The sequence below is a fragment of the Excalfactoria chinensis genome, chromosome 7 (assembly GCF_039878825.1).
Source record: "Excalfactoria chinensis isolate bCotChi1 chromosome 7, bCotChi1.hap2, whole genome shotgun sequence".
Taxonomy (NCBI): Eukaryota; Metazoa; Chordata; class Aves; order Galliformes; family Phasianidae; genus Excalfactoria; species Excalfactoria chinensis.
This window is the reverse complement of record NC_092831.1, coordinates 9232649-9253089: the sequence shown is the minus strand read 5'-3', so window position 1 is coordinate 9253089 and position 20441 is coordinate 9232649. Positions and strand designations below refer to the sequence as shown.

The 20441-nt window shown below is 42.6% G+C and overlaps 1 protein-coding gene across 1 annotated transcript in view; it reads left to right on the top strand.

Annotated features, from left to right (window-relative positions):
• Positions 1 to 20441, top strand: part of PDIA5 (protein disulfide isomerase family A member 5) — a 90653-nt gene that overhangs the window by 55103 nt on the left and 15109 nt on the right. Inside the window, exons 12-14 of the mRNA XM_072341820.1 lie at positions 6275 to 6345; positions 7391 to 7554; positions 9964 to 10094. Of these exons, the coding sequence (XP_072197921.1) occupies positions 6275 to 6345; positions 7391 to 7554; positions 9964 to 10094 (366 nt within the window). The remainder of the gene's footprint in view (positions 1 to 6274; positions 6346 to 7390; positions 7555 to 9963; positions 10095 to 20441) is intronic.

Below are 20441 nucleotides of genomic sequence, written 5' to 3'. Positions count from 1 at the left end.
TATAAGAATTAAGCAACCAGGTTTATTTCTTGTGAAGTAAATTAATCTCCTTGCCTGGATGAGCTTAATATATTGTGCAGGGTTCTCATTTGGAAAGGGCCTTACAAATATCACTGCCACTTCAATCATTACCAGCAAAGTTTTCATTATCAAATTTATCTTCCTAAATACTTAATCGCTTCAATTCTTATTATCTTATGGAAGACAGAGCAGGAGCTAACTTTACAGGATGGATAATGGACGGAGAAACCTGCAGTGAAAGATTTCTTGCATGTCATTTCCTTGTGCCCTTTCAGCTGGTGAGTCAGCAAGTGATGCCATCTTTGAGTTGTTAATAAATGAGCCCATTGCTTTGATATTGGGGCATTGTGCTGGTGATGAAGGCGTCTTCTGGGCCCTGACCACTTGTGGTTAGCGAGCGTTTCAGCACACCACTGCTATGTAGGTGAGTGCATCTCAGCAAGTAACTGCTTTTGCTCTCATTTTGGATAGAAAGTGCATGTTGTGTGCAGTATCCCTTCCTGATATTCGCCTTCTGTAGGTAACTTCTGTAACAGCTAACGTTGACCATTGCTTTAAACCCTTACATCCTTTGGAATTCAGTGTGTTGGGATATGATTTCCTGTGGAGGTCTCAATTTTGCATCTGTTTTGCTGTTTTTGTTTTTAATACTAATTGCATCCTATGCACTTATTTGCTTGCTACGCTGTTTTCCTGAGCTGGGCAGTCACCGCTGTTTTGTCTAACTTTGGCTCTTTAGCATCTTCATGGCTTAAGATGAGAAAATAAAATCTTCCTTAGTGGCTTAAGGATGTGAGCCATGCAACTTCTCTCTGTAGAATAGAATTTTGTTGATCATTGTGTAATGGAGAAAGGGGGATATTTGTTGGAAATTAACTAAATATATCCTAACTGAGAAGGAATCCTTCTGGTTGTACTTTATATAAATTCTCAATAATTTCACCTTCAGGCAGCCGTGCTGCTGTCTCTCTTTCACATTGCAATATGAGATTAATTTTCAACACCTACTCAGGGCCATGTTCCTCTAAGCTGATGTAGGAAGTGTAATTCCTATCTCCTGATGCCAGCTGATCTACCTTTTCCCTCCCAAGGGGATGGTATGAGGCTCCATTGTCTCCCAACACTGACTCCTACTGATTGCACCATATAGCTTTGGCTGAGAGCCTGCGTAAGTGCTGCGTAATCTCCAACAGCTGGAAGCTGAAGCCAGATTTGGAATGGAAATGAGGAACACTGTGAGATTCTTTGTTCATGTTCATGTTAAATAAAGACAGCTATTAGCTAAAGGGCTTTGCTGTGCATGTCTTGGTGCTGTGGAAGACAGGAGTATATTCTGGAAGAGTTAACTCCAGGAGCCCAGCTCTGCTGAGGATCCATGTAGGGTAGAACACAAAGAGATGACTCAGGGTGAGATGGAGCAGAGATCTTCCTCTGCTCAACTCTTACGGGCCATTGGGGGAGCAGCCTGTGGCTGAAGTTTGCCTTAAAAAGAATATCCACCCTCTCCCCTGAGCCTTTACGTCAGAAGAACACATGCTCCAGCACAGCCAGAGTAGAGGCAGGAGCATGCGTTGTGCGGGAGGTTGTAAGAACTGCATTCCCTTGGTCCCTGTGTGGGATTGTACAGTATTACTTCCTCCTCTGCCCCAAGCTTACCTCTGCCAGGTGTGCTGCTGGCTGCAGATAGCCCTTCTGCTGGGGCAGGGGGTGGCTTGGATGCAAATGGGGCTCCTGGTGAGGGTATGCCTGGTGAACTCAGTTATCACTTAATGTGATTTGTCTTATATAATCCAGTGATCTGATTGTCTTTTTGGAGGAAAAAACCCTACTATCTTGCACTTCAGCTCTCTTGAGCAGATCTGCTGTGCTGTTTCAGTGAGGCTGAGGAAAATAATTATGCCAGCATAGACAAAAGATGATCAAGAATTGGATCTCAAATGCTTTCCACCTCTATAGCCAATGTGGTCACATACAGAGTACTAGAAGCTTGGCTGGTTCTGTATGCATCCCTTTGTGCAGGCAGGGTCAGGTAGAGTCTGTGTCTATAGGAATCCCTTGGTGGTGATCCAAGCAGGGCTGATGTTTACCTTAGTGCCAGCTGCTCTGCATGTGGGACACCGCACTGACCCAAATTGCTGAAGCATTTCCTTTTGCTTCCATGTTCCTAGCTCCTCTGAGTTCTCATAGCCTGGGTCACAAGCAGTCAGGCTGTGTGGACTATGGCAACTGTTAAGTGGACGTGGATCCAACCTGTCTTGAAACACGTACCTGTGATTATGGGGGAGAAAAAGCTGCTTCCATCATTGTTTGAACCCTCCCTGCCAAATCTGTGGATGATTTCCCACCAGATGTCTGCAATGCAGACAGCTAAATTATGCAAGGGAATCTGCAGCTGTTGTTCTTGTGCTCTCTGACAGCGGTAGAAGAGCTACAAGCTGTCTCATGTCAAGCCATAGAGTAACTCTGTTTTATTCTGCTTAAGAAATCTTTGCCTGGTAAAAAGACACTTGTGGCAGAAGAGAATCTATTTGTGTTCTCACATAGGTGATGAGAGGGCTGGAGATTCTCTATTCCTTGCTGTACTCCGCAGGATTGTTAGCACCTCCCCACCGTGTACCTGCTCCCACTTTAATATGCACACGTGTTTAGTGGACATGATGGTGATGGGCTGATGGTTGGGCTATAGATGATCCTAGTGGTCTTTTCCAGCCTTAATGATTCTAATCATATGGGTTCATAACATTAAGTAGGGCACACATAAAGGCTGGCCATTCTGTGGTGTTGGGAGGTGACTGCTCCTCTGGGAGTAAGAATAGAGAAACCAAAGGTATTTCTCCTTGTGTTAAATGCTTAGAAGAGTAACTGAATTTATTTAGATTTTTTTTCTGGTAATTGCTGGTAAATCTGTGAATGCAGCCTGAACTGCTGTTGACACGGTTGCTGAGAGCAGGGCATGTTGTTGTGCTTCAAATTTGTTTTCTCATCAGGTTGATGGAAATATTTTGGTATGCAGCTATAAATGTGTGTGGAGATGGCATGATGTGATAATAGCTGGGACATGATAACAGCACCCAGGCAGTCTGTCTATAGCAGAAATTTAATGGTTCTTTAAAATCTTTATTTGCAATTTAATTGGTCTCTAGGGTTCTCCATGCCAGAAATTCCTTATCCCCAGTTGCCTGGATGTTGGCCTTTATCTCTTGCTTGTCACGTATGCTTCTGATCCTCAGCCAGTGTTGTGTTAGTATGCAAGGATTTTACCGAAATCTAGTGTTTAATTGTATAACTGTAATAACCTGAAAGAAGGAAACAATAAATAACAGAGAAACAGAGTTTTATGTTCTGGGGCCAGCACTAAGACAGCACATGCGAGAGCTTAGCTGAGGATGCTTGGCTGCTTCTCTGCCTGTCCTCTGCAGGCAAAACTGTGTGTTAGCAATGGGAGTGTTTGTTATTTCCTTCTGTAAATGTTTGCAGCAAATGCGCTCTGAATGGTGTCTGCAGCAATGCCAAACAGGCTGCCATAACTGAATACAGGTACTTGGGAAAGAAATTGCTTGGTGCATTTCCCTTCATAGATGTGTCATACGTTAGCATCACTCTGTCCATGCCTGGCTATCCCTCTTTGTAGGAGCATGGTCACGCTCTGGAAGGACAGAGTGCATGCTGGCTGAGTGCTGCCATGTCATGGAGTTTTGGAGCAAGGTGCCCTGTTTAATTGGAGCAATCCACAATGGCCTTTGTTCTAGGGATGCAGGTGAGCTGTGACAGCTGCACTGGAGGAAGGAACTGTTTGTCTGCCAAACTGTGTGACAAACGTGCAGATAGATTATAAATAAACTGGGGAAACAGAATTCTTGCTTCATTTAGGCACCTCTTTTAGCTAGTTAGCAAGATCCTGTCTTGTACCCGAAGTCCTAGCACTGATTTTTGTAAGCTTTACCTTCTTGTCTTGTAACACTCTTCTTATAGACTTAACCTGCATGCTTTATGCTGTTTGAGCACAGGATGGAGAGAACTCATCCTTTTCTTCTGCAGGAGCAGAATGAGGCTGGGGGAGTCATGGCTGTCACTGGTGTTCTCACTAGCCCTGGCCCACAGTAGGACTGGTGTTGCGTGATGAAGATTTGAGGACTGTAGCTTGCATTTAAATGCCTTTAAAGACCTGAACCTGTCTTCTCCTTATGTTAAGTGTGAGTTAGGTAGCTCTGAGTGCCCTGATGGAGCTGTAGGTGTCCCTGTTCATGGCAAGGGACTTGGTCTGGACGGCCTTTGTAGGGCCCTTCTAACTCAAACAGTTCCATGATTTTTAAGTCTGTAGTGCTGTATCTGTGTGATGTTTGTGAAAGAACCCAGAATGCTGACACTTCACAGTCTGAATACATTTATCCACAATTATATTTACACAAATTTCATATGCTTTGGATTGTTTGGTTGTTGTTAATATACCTGGGCAAAAAGTGCACCTGGCTTAGTTCCTTTTTTCTCTGCATAGGTGTGTGAAAATTGAAGTTGTTTGATGCTTTTAGTTGGTCAGATCTAGTATTTGTAACTAAGGAATATAACATAGATGATGTAGGGATCCAGTATCTAGAGCACTATTTGGTCAGGCTGGAGCTAACGCAGTGTAACACCTGCCAAGTGAACCTAGCTCTGCAGAAAAATCTTTTCTTTCTTTTTCCCCAAACAAACAATTTGAGCTAATTCAGTGAAGTTCCCAGGTACGTGAGCTGTGATTTGAGCTGCCCCTTACTTAAAGTGAGGAAGAGCACTAAATGAATAAAGTTCCCTGCTCTTAAAGGGAGAAATAAATCAATTCAGGCAGGTGTCAAAGGGAGCTGTCAGCCCATTCCAGAAAGCCATATGCCTGCAAGTTGTCTGTGGGTGGCAAATAAATCATTTTGCCAGCCTCTTTTGTGCTCTTACCCAAGACGAGCAGTGCTGAGGCAGTAACTCTTCCTCAGCCTTTTTCAGCCTCTTCCCAAATTCACCTCCGAATCTTTGTGAGGTTTGTGTCTGGGTGTTGTCAGGCATCCCATTAGTAGGAGTCAGAGTGACATGGAGATTCAGTTCTGGCTTGGTTCTCTTTTAGACAATGGTGTAAAAATAACCCCAGCTCCTGAGGCACGCAGGCAAAAAGGGGTGCTGTTGCTGAAGCTGTCCTGAAACAGATTTCTAGCTGTATTTGCTGTTACAACTTTTGGAGGCTCAGCAGTCTTAACTTTCAAGTGCCTGTTCCAACAATAACAGCTGAGGAAAGACAAGCAGGCTGCGCTGCAACCAAGAACACAAAGCACGGTGAGGTCTTGCAGGGGTTGCATTGTGCCAGGGCAGGCAGCAGTGTGACTGAAGGGTCATGCAGTGCACCTGATGGTAGCTCTGCATCAGCAGTCAGTGCACTAAGGCTGTGCATCGATCCTGTGCTCCACCCTCAAGGCTCAGCATCCCCCTGTGTCACAACAGGACTCTTACCTGGTCCTAAAGAGCTCAGTTTGCCTGGAAGCAGCTGTACCAGGTGAAAACATTTTAATTTGCACCCAGATAGTTTATTTTAAATCTGTTTTTCTCATTCATTCACTCATTTTACTTTATTATTATGTCAGCATTAAGCAGTGAAGTAACAGCAGAGCTCTCTGGAGAACTTGCACGAGCAAGGAAGCACCATTATCTGGTTTTACAGGCCCAACTTATGTTGAGAACATATGTAGTGGTGTAATTATGCTGACATGATTAGATCAGTGCAAATCCTTGCTAGAGGACACACCATACCAGTATAAAGCACGGTTTATTATCAATGCAGTTTAGTTCAAATTACACAACTCTATTAAGCTGTGCTAGCATAAGCCTCTGCTTAAAGTCAGGAAGTCATGTGCTAGTCTGTGTTGTTTCTTTTAAATGCAGATAAAGATTTGGAAACTAAAATGGGTGAGCTCATGCCATGCCCAAGAGTATGCTAGAAGTGATGGGCTTGAGCAGTGCTTTGAGCAGAGCTTCAGGGAGGGAAGTGGTCGGGGTGCGAATCTGTGGAGTTTTCCTAAATCGTTTTTAAGAAGGTTAAATTCTTTGTTCAAACTGTTGTGACCGCTTTAGAAACATCCTAAATCATAGTAAGTCTTTACTAATAAGGCAAAATGTGTACTGAATTTCAGTAGGTCTCTACCACCCTACTATATGGGCTTGGATTTTGGTAATGGCTGGATGGGTCAGTGAATAACCACGGTGTGTTAACTGGATCTTTTCTTTTTTTTGGCAGGGTGTGGACACTGTAAGAAAATGAAGCCAGAATATGAGAAGGCTGCAGAGTTTCTCCATGCAGGCAGTGATGTAAGCTAATTTCCTTTATTATATCCCTCAAATAATCAGTAATAAATAACCGGAGTAATAAAAGTGACTTTTCTCCCTACAACAAATTCAGCTGTTCTCATCCTCCCACAGGACCCTTCAAAATGTGCTTCCAAAGTACAGTCTCATCGCTAATGCATGAGGCCTGCCAAAGTCTTAGAAAGAACATTCTGTCTTGAACGAAAACAAAATCGAAAAACGTTTATATATTCTGCTGCAGGCCTTGTACATAATATCATCAAATCCAAAAAGGATTTATTTATTTATTTGGCTTTATTTAAAGGCGTTGAATGTGAAGAAACACTCTTATTTATGAATTAGATTTGGAAAAAAAAAACAACAAAGGGGGGTTGATCCCTCTTTCAGACATCCTGCTTTTATGGTTGCATCACTCCATTAGTGTCATCTTAAGTGCTCCATCAGCATAGCTGGAGAGGAGAGTCTTGATAGTATAAGTACTAGTGATATTGATCCAGCCTTGCTCTGTGTATGCCATGCAGAAATAGGATTCATCTCCTCAAACTTTGCACATCTCCGTTGGAGACATCTGGAGTCACTGTTGGAAGAGAACAGGGAGGTATGCAGAGCAAGGAACAGATCAGTCACATCCAACAAATGTCTGTTCTCCCATGATTGTCAAGATCATCCACGTAAAGTTATCCACAAGTCAGGAAGAGATGAATTTGCCTTCAAATATGTTTTTAACTATTTGTTTTTCCTGGGAGAAATGGATTTGTGGGAGGAAATGCCTTCCCTTGGAGCAGCTCCTAAGCACTACAGAGAGAATTGTCTAGGAAATCTTGTCAGAATGGGGAAAGAGAATGAGTAATAATATTCTGATTACAATTAGTGTGTAAGATGTCCCTTTCTGGCTTTGCATCAGGCCTGTGCCTTTCTGTATATCTACACTGAGAACCTGAGAAAGCAAGGCAGCTAGATTGAGTAATTAATTGCCCCCACATTCACTGCTTCTTGCCAAAGGTGTGTGTGTGGTTTCCTTTGATTTATAGCTGTTTGTTTGTTGTAGAGCCCAGGTGTCCTTGCAGCAGTAGATGCTACCGTCAACAAAGCACTGGCAGAAAGATACCACATCTCAGGGTTTCCTACTGTGAAGTACTTTAAGGATGGAGAAGAGAAATACACTCTGCCACACCTCAGAACGAAGAAGAAGATCATCGATTGGCTGCAGAAGTAAGTTCTGCCTACTGCATCCTGAAGTCTGCTTTTCTGAGGAAGCAAACCTTAAATCTGGCTTCATCAGCTGCCCAAATCCCTTGCTAACAGAAGCAAATTGAATTCCGGTATTCAAAGCCATACAAACATGTATGTTAATTGTGATCTCTAATACACCAAATCCTTTATTTGCTGCGGGGTTATTCATACTTGTCCTGGTAATTCTTTCCCCAAGTAAATATTTTTCAAATGTACGTTAAGCCTCTCTCCAGAGGAGGAATAGCAATGGCTCTGAAAAATAAACAGCATGTTTGTTGTTCCCCCTTTATACCGAGCAGCAGACTTCGCTAAGTAACTGAAGCTCTCTAGTTGCATTTTTCTCCATCCAGCTTTTCAGAGCCAGTGCCTGCACTGCCTGCTGCACTGGGGCTGAAGGGAAGCCACCCAGACCAACAGAAGGAACACCCACCTGTCTGCACCTCCCTGCTTTCCTCGAATGATGAGCTAAAGTGTGCATGAGTTGGTGTATGTTGAAAATAGTTTCATTTCAAAGTAATTATTCATGCAATCTCAAAATATTTTAGAATAAAATGCGTTTATTTAAGCGCTGTAGTATAATGCATTTCCACATGCAGTGGAAAACATCTGTGTCTTGTGAAGCTTTGAAATCATTTAATCATTAAGCGTGTGATGGTGTGAGGAGTGTGATTTTAATTTTTCCAGCTCATATTTGATCAGGGGAGTGTGTGTGTATCTGAGTGCTTCAGTTCAGGTAACAGGTTTAGCCTGGCAGCATCTTTGTTGTGTGTTGAGCAGTTTTATCTACACTGTACATTCACAGAGAGCACTCTTGGCTAGCTTGCTTACACAGGCTGCTGTGTCAATAGTGGATGTTAAATCGCAGGCCTAGTTTCACCAGTTTGTTGGAGGTTTGTTGGAGTGTGACGTGATTTTTGTTGTATTAAGTACTCAGGTTGATGCTGCCCATTCATATCTGCAGGTGAATAAGCCCTGAGGAAGAGGGTGTTCATCCCTCCCAGATCAAGCTGTGTTGCTGGAATACTTTTATCCACCAGTTAACACAAGCGCAATACAACCTCCATGTCTCCTAGTCCAACTGCTGAATGCTTTCCCAGTGAGAGGTGCAGTAGAATAAGATCCTTACTTGCTGATGTGGGATCAAATTGTTATAGCTCCTCTGAAGCTGGTAGAAATAGGGATGTGTGTGGGGTACAGACTGGAGATAAAATTACAGCTTGTGGAAACCCGTCCTGTTTAGTGGTCTGGTTGGGACAGGATGGGTTTCAGCTGCATCTCCCAGTCTTTGCTGGGCTTGTAGTCTGTGCTGCCACACTGTGTTGTTAGCAGTGTTTGTGTTGTTTATTTCTGGTCAGCGTGGGGAGATCTGTGTGAGATGAACTCGCACCTCTGACTGCAACTGTAATCGATGATCACTCACACCAAGAGTGTTCACGTGAATGCTCTGATCAGCTGCCCTAATTCTATTGCTAGCAACTGGCAAATCGATACCGATGGAAATAGGATGGCTGGTCCACCAAGTGACCTTGAGAAGAACCTTAAAAATTAAGATCTTTCTCCCCTTAGTTTTTATGCACCTGATACAACTTCATGTGTCATTCAAAGTGACAGGAAAGTCTAAAAAGCTAATTTATTACCAAGGCGACATATGAAGGTCTTCATCCCGTGGCTCCATTCTGATGAATTTATGTAAGTAATCACTATTTAAGAATACAGCAGGAATGAATTTAATGAGTCTGAGAGAAGTCTGTGAGCTTGTGAATAGCAGAAGTTTTGTTAGAGGTGCTCTAGATATGCAGGATTGCTCTGATCTAGTCAGTATGTGCAGTCATAATTGGAACATGACATTCTCTTTATCAAGGTAAAATATTCCAGTTCAGTCACCCCCAGCCTTCCAAGTAGAATGATACTGATTATTGCATCCTGGCTTTAATATCTGAATTCAAGAGAGGGTCATGAAATTCTATATAGAAGTTTGCGTGATGGCAATAAAGAGAACAAAAAGGAAGTTTGAATGGAAGATGCTGTCCTATATCGGTTGCCTTTTGATTCCATCTGCTTGCTGTTCTCAATTCATGCCTACAGTGATATTAGGAGCAATGTTCTTTCCAGCCAGATGTTGGATATAATGTAGGAGGTCTTTGTTCTGCATACCTATTCATGTGCTTCAATAAGATCACTTAAATTTTATTCTTACTGAGTTACAGAAAATAATAAACATCATCTTGTTGTTGAAGTATGTTGGAAATGTTGAGCGTGTTTTCCTAATGCACAGACACCCTAATGGACTGTTTGGCCTTGCTTCCCTCAGGGTAGCTGTGACCAGGATGTGATGCCTGTTCACATGTTTCCAGAAACATTTTCAAACTCATATCATTTCTTTCCTAGTCCTGAAGCACCACCTCCACCTGAGCCTGCATGGGAAGAAAAACAGAGCAGTGTTATCCATCTTGCTGGAGAAGACTTCAGGGAGTCCTTGAAGAAAAAGAAGCACACCCTTGTCATGTTCTACGCACCGTGTGAGTACACACTTCTGCACGTGGTTTAGTTTTATAAGCCCTACAGCTTATGAAATAGCAAATTAATTCCCCTCCTGCCCTCAGGCTTTGTAAGGGTAAAGAACTGATTCTGACTATAACTGCTTGGGGCACTATGCTACGTGTCCTTATAAACTGGAAACAAAACAGTATGCAGCAGTTACTGTGTTAATGTAGGCACCAAAGCAGACAGGGGAGCAAAAAGGAAACAAATTTATTTTCCTCTGCAGCATTTTATGGTCCACATAACAAAATGTGATCCTTTATAGTAGGACAATGGGCACAGAGAGCCTGGACCATTAGTGTAGCACTTCAGAAGTGAAGTTGATACAGTAGTGTTGGAGGAATCACACCCAGAGGAAAAAAAAAAAACAAACAAATTTTGATGGAATAAATTTTGTCCGTAATAATTCTGCATCTAAATTTCAACTAAGAATATTGGCATAGCTTCACCTTTTGGGATTGTTTTGCACGCATCACACACGTTTTCTTTTTAAAGCTTCTAAGAGTATTTCTAGTGAAATTTTGAATCAAGCTCTTTGTAGGTTATATGAATGAGAAGAAAACAAGAAAATGCTACATGTTTACCCCTTCCCTTCATATTAGATGGCTCTTGGAGGTACGTGCCAATTCCAGGCGTCTGTTTATCATTGGATATTCCTGTGGTTCTTGATGTATTACTGCAGCTAGCAGAATCGCCTCTTTGAGTTTCCTCTATTGTCTCAGAGGCAGGCAGACTCAGGACAAGGTGCTTCATTTTGGTAAAGTTCTCCAAAGGGAGAAGATAGTTCTGGCACTCAGTATTAGGCAGTATTAGTTTGCTTCTATAGCACAGTGACTCAGCCTCTCGGTATGTAAGAAATTCTTCCCAATCAGATGGGTAGCCCTGTCACTGATAACCTTTGAGATAAGCAGTTGTCAATATGGTTCTGTAAAACTGAAGGTGTTTTTTAGAATGAGAGGGGGAAAAAATGCACAAAAAACAGTTCCCTGATGCATAATCAGGTAGCTCCTTGTTTTGCTTCTCTTTTAGAGAATTAGACATGAGTGGTTTGGGGCTCCTCAGGAGCACTGCTGAATGTGCTTATGGAGTGATGGGAGGGGTACGGTTCAGAAGGAAGGTCTCTGGAAGGTTGTAAAAGAAAAAGGACGTAATCCCTCCCATCTCAACTCCAGTACCCACCATTTATTGGCTGAAAATTGCCCTTGTGCTCCTGACTCGTGGATCTCAACCAGTTTAGAGTAAGTTACAACTTGAAAATCAAATGCTTGCATGGGAAATAATGAGTTTTAGGGGTTGCTCTCTCTCTCAGCTTTCTGTGGAAAGTTCTCTTATTTCTCTGGTTTTTTTTATCTGCATCACTTTGAGGTACTTAAATTTTGTCGTCTTCAACTGTGTGTTTAAAGCAAAGGCACTGAGTGCAATAAGGACAGAACTGTCAGGGTTGAAAGGACAAGGCAGCTCCCACTGTTGGCATGTGGTTCTGAGCAAAGGTCAGCCTGTCCATGTCTGTGTGAATGGGCTGTAAAAGCAAGGTTTGCCTGATGGAAGACCAAAGGGCTGCCTTGAAGAAGCAACCTGATGTGTTCTTCTTGCACTGCATGGATACAGTGCTGTGTGAGATTTACATTGTGTGCATGACGGGTTAGTATTAACTGAAACCACTTCTGGACTTCCCATGACTTATAAGGCAGCGTTACTGTTATCCATATGTGGGTCACGCATGGCTTCTGTTGAGGCAGATGTGCTTTTTGTAGATGTGGAAGCACCTATGTACAAAGTACAATGCATGCAGGCAAATTGAGTGCAACAAGCCCTGCTCTTTGTTGGTTGCAGGGAAAAGTAGCCAATGAATACTTTAAATCTCTTTTCTGTGCAATAATTATTAGTGTAATAGAACAGTACAAATGATTCTATTTTTCTGGTTTTCTACAGCAATAATACGCTAAGTTTGATAGATTACTTTTTGTTTACCATCTTCTCAATCTCGAGACCTCTTAGAGCTTACATTGCCAATTAGTCTTAACTTGCTTATTTCAGTGCAGAAGGAGCACCGCTAAAATTGCCAGCCCCCCTTTATGTCAAGTAATTTTCTTCTTCTATTCAGATCCATGTCTCAGGTCATTGCGGGCTCACAGTATGTTACTCCATTCACTCTGTGACTCTGTGACAGTATTTGTTACACTTACACATATGCTGAGATATTTTAGGACTAGGGGTGTGTGTATACATGCATATATAAAGTATGTTTATATATAAATATTTATACTAAGAAATGTATCTCTCGTCTCCTATTAGAATTTAAAACAGAATGTTGACTATTTCTGACCTTTGTCAGAAAGCTCTTTGAAGCTTTCAGCTGGAGTGACAGACCTTTAGGCAAAGGCCACTGATATATATCTTACATCCAAATTAAAACGAGATCTGCATTTTCTGTGCTTTCCAGTCCGAATTATTTGGTATTTATAGAAGAACCATCAGTCTGCTGCAATGCAGATAACTCTGGACTGAGCTGAATGATGCTCTAATGGTACAGAACAGTGCTTCAGCGATTTAACTCCAGAAGAGAGCAGTACTGCATCCTCATGGAAAAGATGGGGAACTCATCACCTATTTTCAGGGTGATGGAGTAAAGCATAAAGGTTATCCCTGGTGCCTGTGGAATATTTTAAGGACTGAGAATGTGAATCAAAACTCTTGAAAGTGCCAGAAAAAAAAATAGTGCTTTTGTGGACTTGACACTCACAGAGAATGATGTCCGTGATTTCACATTCCTATTGCTCTCTAGTGGCATTTCAGTGCACTGTAATAACTCATTAGGGGCAGGAAGCAGCAGTAAGGGCCGCTCCTCGTCGCTGACTGGGGACAGAAGTGTCAGTCGCAGAAAACTATTGCTGCTTGTCCCACTTAGTGCCTTGGACTTCATTTTTGTCCTTGTGTCCCCTGGGTACACTGTACTTGAGGTCTGATGCTTGTCCGTGCTGCTAGGGGCCAGCACCTGGGGCAGGCTGCTGGCAGTGCTGCGTAGTGCCTGGCCCAGCCCTACAGTGGACTCCCATGGGCCTAAGGTTTAACTGTCACTACATCTCCCCTTGCCAGGTTTAAAATCCCTAAAGTAAAAGGAAGGCAATGTTACAATGCACTGAAGTGAAAGATGGTGCCACAGGTGTGTACTGTGTCCTGGGGACTAGCGTGAGGGGTTTAAGGAGCATTCATAAGCAGTAGTACCGTTGCACAAGCATTCAGGAGGTGTTTGGAGAGGACTTGTGGGATCTGTCTTTGTGCTGTTTCTATAGGCCAGCCCTTAGAGTACGGAATACCATTGGCTACCCCACCAGGTTTCCTTTTATATCTGGTTGATATAATCCAGAAATTGGGAGAGGAGTGTTTGGGATCGCTTTTCTTCTAGGATGACTTTTTTCTTTTAACCTCACTTTTTGTTCATACAGCTTATCTGAATGTGTTTTATCTACATTTCTTACTTTGTGAGCTTTCTCCACTCCGTTACCCCGGATAATTGAGATTTGACTTTGCCAATGCATTAAATTTTAACGTCCTCCTACTATAGCACTAGAAACTGTGCAAAACAGAACCAGTTGGTTGTTGATTAGTTGTCAGAATCACAAAGGACAATGAAGCTCCAGTAAATAAAGTGTCTTCTCAGTTGGAGATGGTTTTGCTGCATGACTCAAGCTGAATTAAGTGGGGGGGGGGGAAAAAAAGTGATTGAAGCTTGAAGGCTGAGTGAAGCTATGTGTGCGTTTTTCAATGAAATAGGAACATCCGGATTTTCTTCAGGAAGGTACTTTGAATCTGACCCAGACTTCTGTCTGGAAAATCCTATGCAGTCCTACATGGAATTTCTTTTCAAGCAGATGCAAAGCCCCATACCAAATTGATGGCCAACTTCACATGGTTTTTTCTTGCTCCTTGCCCATCCCTGTGATTTAATGTGCCTTTTTGATGTTGTAGTTTGATGATGTGACCATCAAGTTTTTAGCTTTTCTTGGGTGATGCCCCTTCGAGAATCCTAGAATCTCTGGAGTTGGAAGGGATGCATGTTGATTGCTGCATCCAATTCATGGCTCCACACAGGACCCCCCAAGCTTAGGTTAGGTCTTTTCTACACTTGCAGGAACAGTTCAGAGCTGGGGACTCGGAACCCATAGATAAGCAATCCAGAATGCCTTAGGCAGAGCTTTACCACAAGGTCACAGCAGCTGATTCATTCCCTCTGGTCAGCACTAATGAGGCAGTACTGAAGCATTGTGTCCAGGTCTGGACTCCTTAGTATGAAAAGGACATGGACAAGCTGTAGTGAATGCAACAGAGGGGTAGTTTGGTGGCTGGTTTGGAGCTTTTTGGAGAAGCAGATCTGTTGGTTTTATTTTTTTGCTTTATTTTTGTCTTTCTGCATGGTCTGATTTTCTGTAAATAGGAAAGGCAAACACCTCTCACCTTAGTTCTCGCACACAAACAGTAGGTATCCACTGGTGGCTTTACAAATTAGAGGCCAACTTATGAACACATATTCATGTTGTTTTGTGGCTGAGATTATTGCTTCCACAGAGACTACAAATGAATTAACTGTCAGAATCTGGAGTTGTATATAATAAAGCATCGTTAAGAGACTTTGACGAGGAGGAGTTGCTTGTTTTTCTTAGATCAGTCACTCTTAAGGGGCAGGACTTGATGCTGAGCAATTTCATTTTATTCCAGATTTTTTAAAAACACGAGGTTAAGTGTTTTAGACAACAACAAAATGCTGGCAGCAGTGAGAAATAGGAGTGAAATGCTTTCTTTTTATGGTTTGCAAGGGCAGCAGTTGCCAGCGCTATTAACTTGGCAAATGGCCTCAATTTGTGGGACTCAACAGGGTTCACCAAGTGAATTTTTTTCATAAATACTTTGCTGGGAGCTGATTTCCGGTTTGATTCTCTGTTCAGTGGTGAAACTTTCCCTTTGCTGGAGATTATTTTTGTCAGCTGGAAAAGGTTACTCTCCGGTGAAGCCTGACCCACAGGGGTTACACAGAGAACACCCAGAAATAAACCTTACTGAGGGTGATTTTAATGAGGTATCTTTGTATTGAGTTAGTGGCTGTGCGGTGACGAATGGATATGCAATTAAGACACATCAGCCTCCTTGCCTCTTCCCTCACTTCTTTTTTTTCCCCTAACCTTTTTCCTTTATGACTTAAAACAGTGAAAAGGGTACTTCATTTTGGTGGGATCATGGAAGAGCTTGGGATGGCCTTGTTCTAAGTTGTTACTGGGGGATGGCACCTGGGTATTGTTCTGGTATACAGCAGAAATGTTCTTTGGCTTCCCAGTCAAACAGGAATCTGACAGTGACACATCATCACTGTCTGATGGGTTGTCCCCTGGCTACCGAGTAGCCAGTGAATCAGAGTGAGGTTTTTGGTTCTGACTATAAATCAGCACTGCTACCCTGTGCATCTCATCAGCAGCACATAAAAGGCTGAGGGCTGCAGCTAACTTGCATAAATTTTACTCACAGTTCAAAATACAGGTAACCCTGCTGTTCTGGTTTTGTGTCCCAGTGTGCTCCTCAGTCTTTCCACAAAGGAAGATTTCCCAGTTTCTTCCATCCAGGTTTTGTGTTGAGGAATATGGATGGCAGAAAGCACTGAGCTGGAGTCCATGCTCCAGTGGGTTGCCCTGAGTACAGAGCAGGTGTCAATGGATTTTTGCTATTTGTGCTAACAGTCAGCTCCTGTGTGCTCCCCAGCCCTGCCAGCACGCTGCTGCGGCCCGAGCTGCTTTTGGAAAGCTGCTCTTAAGAAATCAGTGCTGGATTCTCTTGCTTTCTTCACTGAAGGAAGCTGGACAAAGCTGGCTGCTCTGTGTTTCTGTGCAGGAAGCTTAGGGCAGAGCTGGCCGAATGATTCTGCGTGAAGGAGGCACAGGGAGCTGAAACAGTGTCTGAGTTAACAAAGTCCAAATGCACTGAGCAGAGCAGCACAGATGAGTTCAGTGCCCTGAGTCATCCTCCGCATGGCTCTCACCAAGTGCTTTCCCATCATTGTCAAGCACAACTTGTTAGGTTCTCATTAGGAGGCCGTGTCAAGGAGTCTGAACAAAATGTGCATGATTGTAAATGAAGTTTAAGCTATCAAAAATGACTAAAAATATGCTGAACAGAAAAAAAAAAAAAATCTGTTTCAAGGCAAAAACCCATGCAGGAAGGAGTTTCTGAATGTTGGCTGAGGCAGCAGCCAGATCTGGGCCCTCTGATGATGAGGCTGCAGATCCTGTGTGCTCACTGCAGAACTGCGGTGTTGGTTCCACCAGTAGCACTCTTCTCTTGCATTAGCAGTGTTCCTGCTGCAGGCCTGTGTCAGTGAGGTGCATTTGTGCTGATGCCACAGAGCCCATTAGCAAGCTGGTTTTGGTGAAGGGTGAGGATGTAGAGTGGTGCCTGCAGTCAGGCTCTCAGAGCTGCTCCTAGCCCCACTGTCTCTGCCAAGGAGATTAATTAGCACAGAATGTTTTTAATTGCTCTGAACTCACAAGTTCAGAATGCATTTCCTTGGCTGCACATAGCTGTGATGAGTGCTTACAGTAAGCTGGCCTGGAGCTGGAGCATTTAAACTCAGCTTTAGCAGGGTGACTCTAGCTGTTCATTTCTAGTGCTGTGGGTTTCCAGAGATTTAGTTTATGTATCCCTGTTCTCCTCTGCATACCTGAAAGTGCTACAGAACTAAAGGTAACACAGTTTGCAGCGAGAAAGCGCCTTGATAAAGCTGAGCACTTATTCAGTCTGAGAATGTCATGGTGAGCATTAACAACGGAGCCAGGATTACAGATCAGGAATTCCCAGCTCTCTCCTTTATGTGCTTTTCTCCTTTCTCATAAAACCCTTTTTGTCTCAGAAAATCATAGGAAATTGATTTGAAAATAACCTTTTAAGAGATCTGATGAATCTGGAGCCCTAAAGGGGAGTCACCTATTTTTGAGTCCTGTGAAACTTTCCCTCAAAGCTTAGTGCAGAATAGAAAGTCTTTTTAAAGCTGGCAAAATAAGAGTTTAGATACGTTGGGAGAATGGGACAAGAACAAGAAGAAGACACTAATATGTTGAGAAATTGGTATCAAGCTGCCTGTTATTGTTAGGAGTGAGGCAAGCTCTGGTTGACCTGGTGCTTAAATGAAAATTTCATGACCTTTACTGAATCAAAGGACAAATCCCTCTCAATTATTAATACCTTGTGTCTTGGAAATACGATTATGCTGTGTGTCAGGACATGTCATAAAATGAGCTTTGATTCCAGATATTTCAATTAGAACAGCCTCCAGTTCTCTATTGGTAGAACAAAAGCAAATTAACCTTTCAGTAACATCTCCAGACACCTTTCTCAGATCTGCCTGTGGTTTCAATGACTTGTGTAGCTGCACAAACTATGTTGATTTAAGCAGTTTATCCGTTTTTTGCTCTTATCTATGCAGTTACTGCCCGTGGCCTGCCTTTCCTTGATTAACCAAGTCTTAATTCTGGTTAATCACCTGGAACTCTTGAAGTGGAAACAGACTTTGCTTTGCTCTGCAATCTACAAGCTCCCGGCTTTGCTTTGATAGCTGTGCACTGTTCTGCTTTCTCTCGCTTAGGATTGCAGTCATTTGAACAGCAATAGCAGAGGGCATCATCTACCCCTGTCATTTAGTCAGTGATTATTTTGAGCAGCATGGAGGAATCTGAAAGCCATTCCCTGCTCTGCACTTCACTTGCTGAGCCCTCTGAGGCCCTGATGCTTTTGCAGCAGCGTGAATGGAGTCAGCCCCTCACAGCCGGGCTCTGTCACACAGGGCTGGGGATCCAGAGAGTCACTTAACCTCTTCCTGACTCCATTTAACCTTGGGTGTAATGACAGAGGGTGATAATTGCATCTGTCTCTCCTAGGGCAATTGGATGCATAATTAATTGGTCCTGGTTAATGGGTTAACACATTTGAGATCACCCACTGAGAAGTATTAAAGGAAGCAGAGGGCCAGTGAGGGAGCTGAGCCCTTCCTGCAAAGAGCTGAGCACAGGCAGTACATGTGGTATGGTCTCACACCACTGGGGCTGGAGACATCTTGCTAGGAGGTGGTCAGTGCTTTGCTTTGGAAATGCTGATGGTTGAAAGTCCTTAAATTTGAGGATGAGACAGTCTGCAACATGAAAATGCATGTGTGTTGAAACTGTCTTTGAAAAATCTCATGTAAAATGTATCCACCCAGCTTTATGATTTATCACATTTTATCATGTATGGGATATTGAAAGCACGTGCACAGCATTGGTGGGGTTACTTATAATATAATAAGAGGGGGTGAAAAGTGTAGGGTTATGTTGTCTGACATCAGGGTGCCTGATGTGTTCTTGCTGAGTCACAGTGAAAAAAAGAAAAGCATTCCCTTTCAAATTCAGGATCACTAGCGATGAGGAACACAAATTGTTTCTTGTTCAGATTTGACCAGCTTCAGCTCCCAGTGAACTGTGGAAGGTACTGAACCTCTGCCACCAAGCTTGACTTGCTTGTGAAAGTGAAAACTAGACTGGCTTCCTGATTCCTGTCATTTCTTTGTCTCTGGACTGCAGCTACTGACAGACTCGAGCTTACTGACTCTGTTTACCATGAAAAGTACCTCCCCGCCCTGTTGGTTTTCCTGTGGGTCTTCTGAACCCCCTCCAGTTAGAACATGTTCTCAAGTTGTGGACCCAGAACTGCAAGCAGCGCTTTGGGGGTGCCATCATGGAGGCCCTCTCCACACCTACTTAATAGTTTCATTTATACATTCAGTGAAGTTGCTTCTGACAACTCCATCATTTTCTTTCAAAGCTATTGCTGGTATTATTTGGATTTCTTCTGCTTCTAATACATTTAAAGCCCCTTATATCCTTAAAAAATCATTATTACCTCTGCTGACTGTAGATACCGCTTTGATGTCCATTTGCTTCCTTTATCTATTTTGTACAAATTGTTAGCTTTTGATTTATATTCATTAAAAACAGCTTCACCTTTCTTCTACGTGCTGTGCTAATACAGCTTCTACTCTTCTAAGGGAACTGAATTAACCTTGTACTGTTCAGCTGTAGAGAGGTTATGTTATATCACTGGGCTTTGTAGTTTCAAATTAAACAAAGCATGCAGTAACTTAAAGGGCTATTTTATATTTAAGCAAGTAGGAACCTGCGTCTTATGCAAACAGAACTTGATTCCTTTAGGCAATTCTGAACATTTCACACAACTTCATTTTAAATTTAATAAGGTGACTGTTGTCCAACAAGGCGCATTTATAGTCACACACCACTCAGGAGGCATCGTTATAATTGTTATGTGGTCCTAATACCTTTGTATGTTGGAGCTTTAAGAATCTCTCAGTTTTTTCTTTTGACTTTGTCATCATTAAGCAGCTCACTTGGAGAAAAAGAGAAACCCTTCCTGACAAAAAATTCTGGTTGAATCTAATAATAATATGTGGGTTATTCACTTGATTGCTTTTAAACTTTACATCCCATCTACGTCCCTTAGGACCATGCAATTATGGGGAATGCTGCAGTTGTGCATACAGGATATTATTTCTATGCGTTTATTGATTTTACCACCACAACGTATGCTTGATTACTCGTATTTCTGGGCCAGCGTGCACACTTTTTCTTAAAATATCAGTTTCACTTCTTTCTTACCTTAGCTGACAAATTACTTTATATTGGTTTTCCCCAGTCTGCTTTCTATTTAAAAAAAAAAAAAAAAGTAGTTGGCAATGTATCACGAGCACTTAGTAAATTCTGCTATTTCCCATGCAGTATTTTAGTTTTACATCACATATACAAATTTTTTTGTGGCGTTGTGTTGGAAACTGCATCCAGCTCAAACCTGTTCTTTATTTCTTCAGAGTCCTCAAACCTGTGTTTCTGTGAGGATGAATCTTGCATCTGTTGGCCTCTTCAGCACCTTTGTGGCCTCAGACCAAACCCAGATCATTCATTTGTTCCTCAGAGACGCCCCAGCCATGCTGTACCACGCAGCAGTTCCTGCTGTCGGTAAACTCAATCCACACAAAATAAGCTGGGTCATGTATTTTCAGTCACCTCATCTCTCCCTTCTCCCCCCAAGAAAGCACCAGCTTTCCTTTAAATGCCTTGCGCTAATTAGAGAAGATTTAATCTGACGATTTCTCCATCCCCTCAGTTGCCATGGGTCTGCATAAAACGTGTTTGCCTCCTTGCTTTCCCTCTTCTGCTCATCAGCCATTCCTCTTGAATTTTTACCCACTGAAACTGTGTTTTCTGTGTATTGGATCTGTTGAGAGCCTGGTTTTCAAGGTC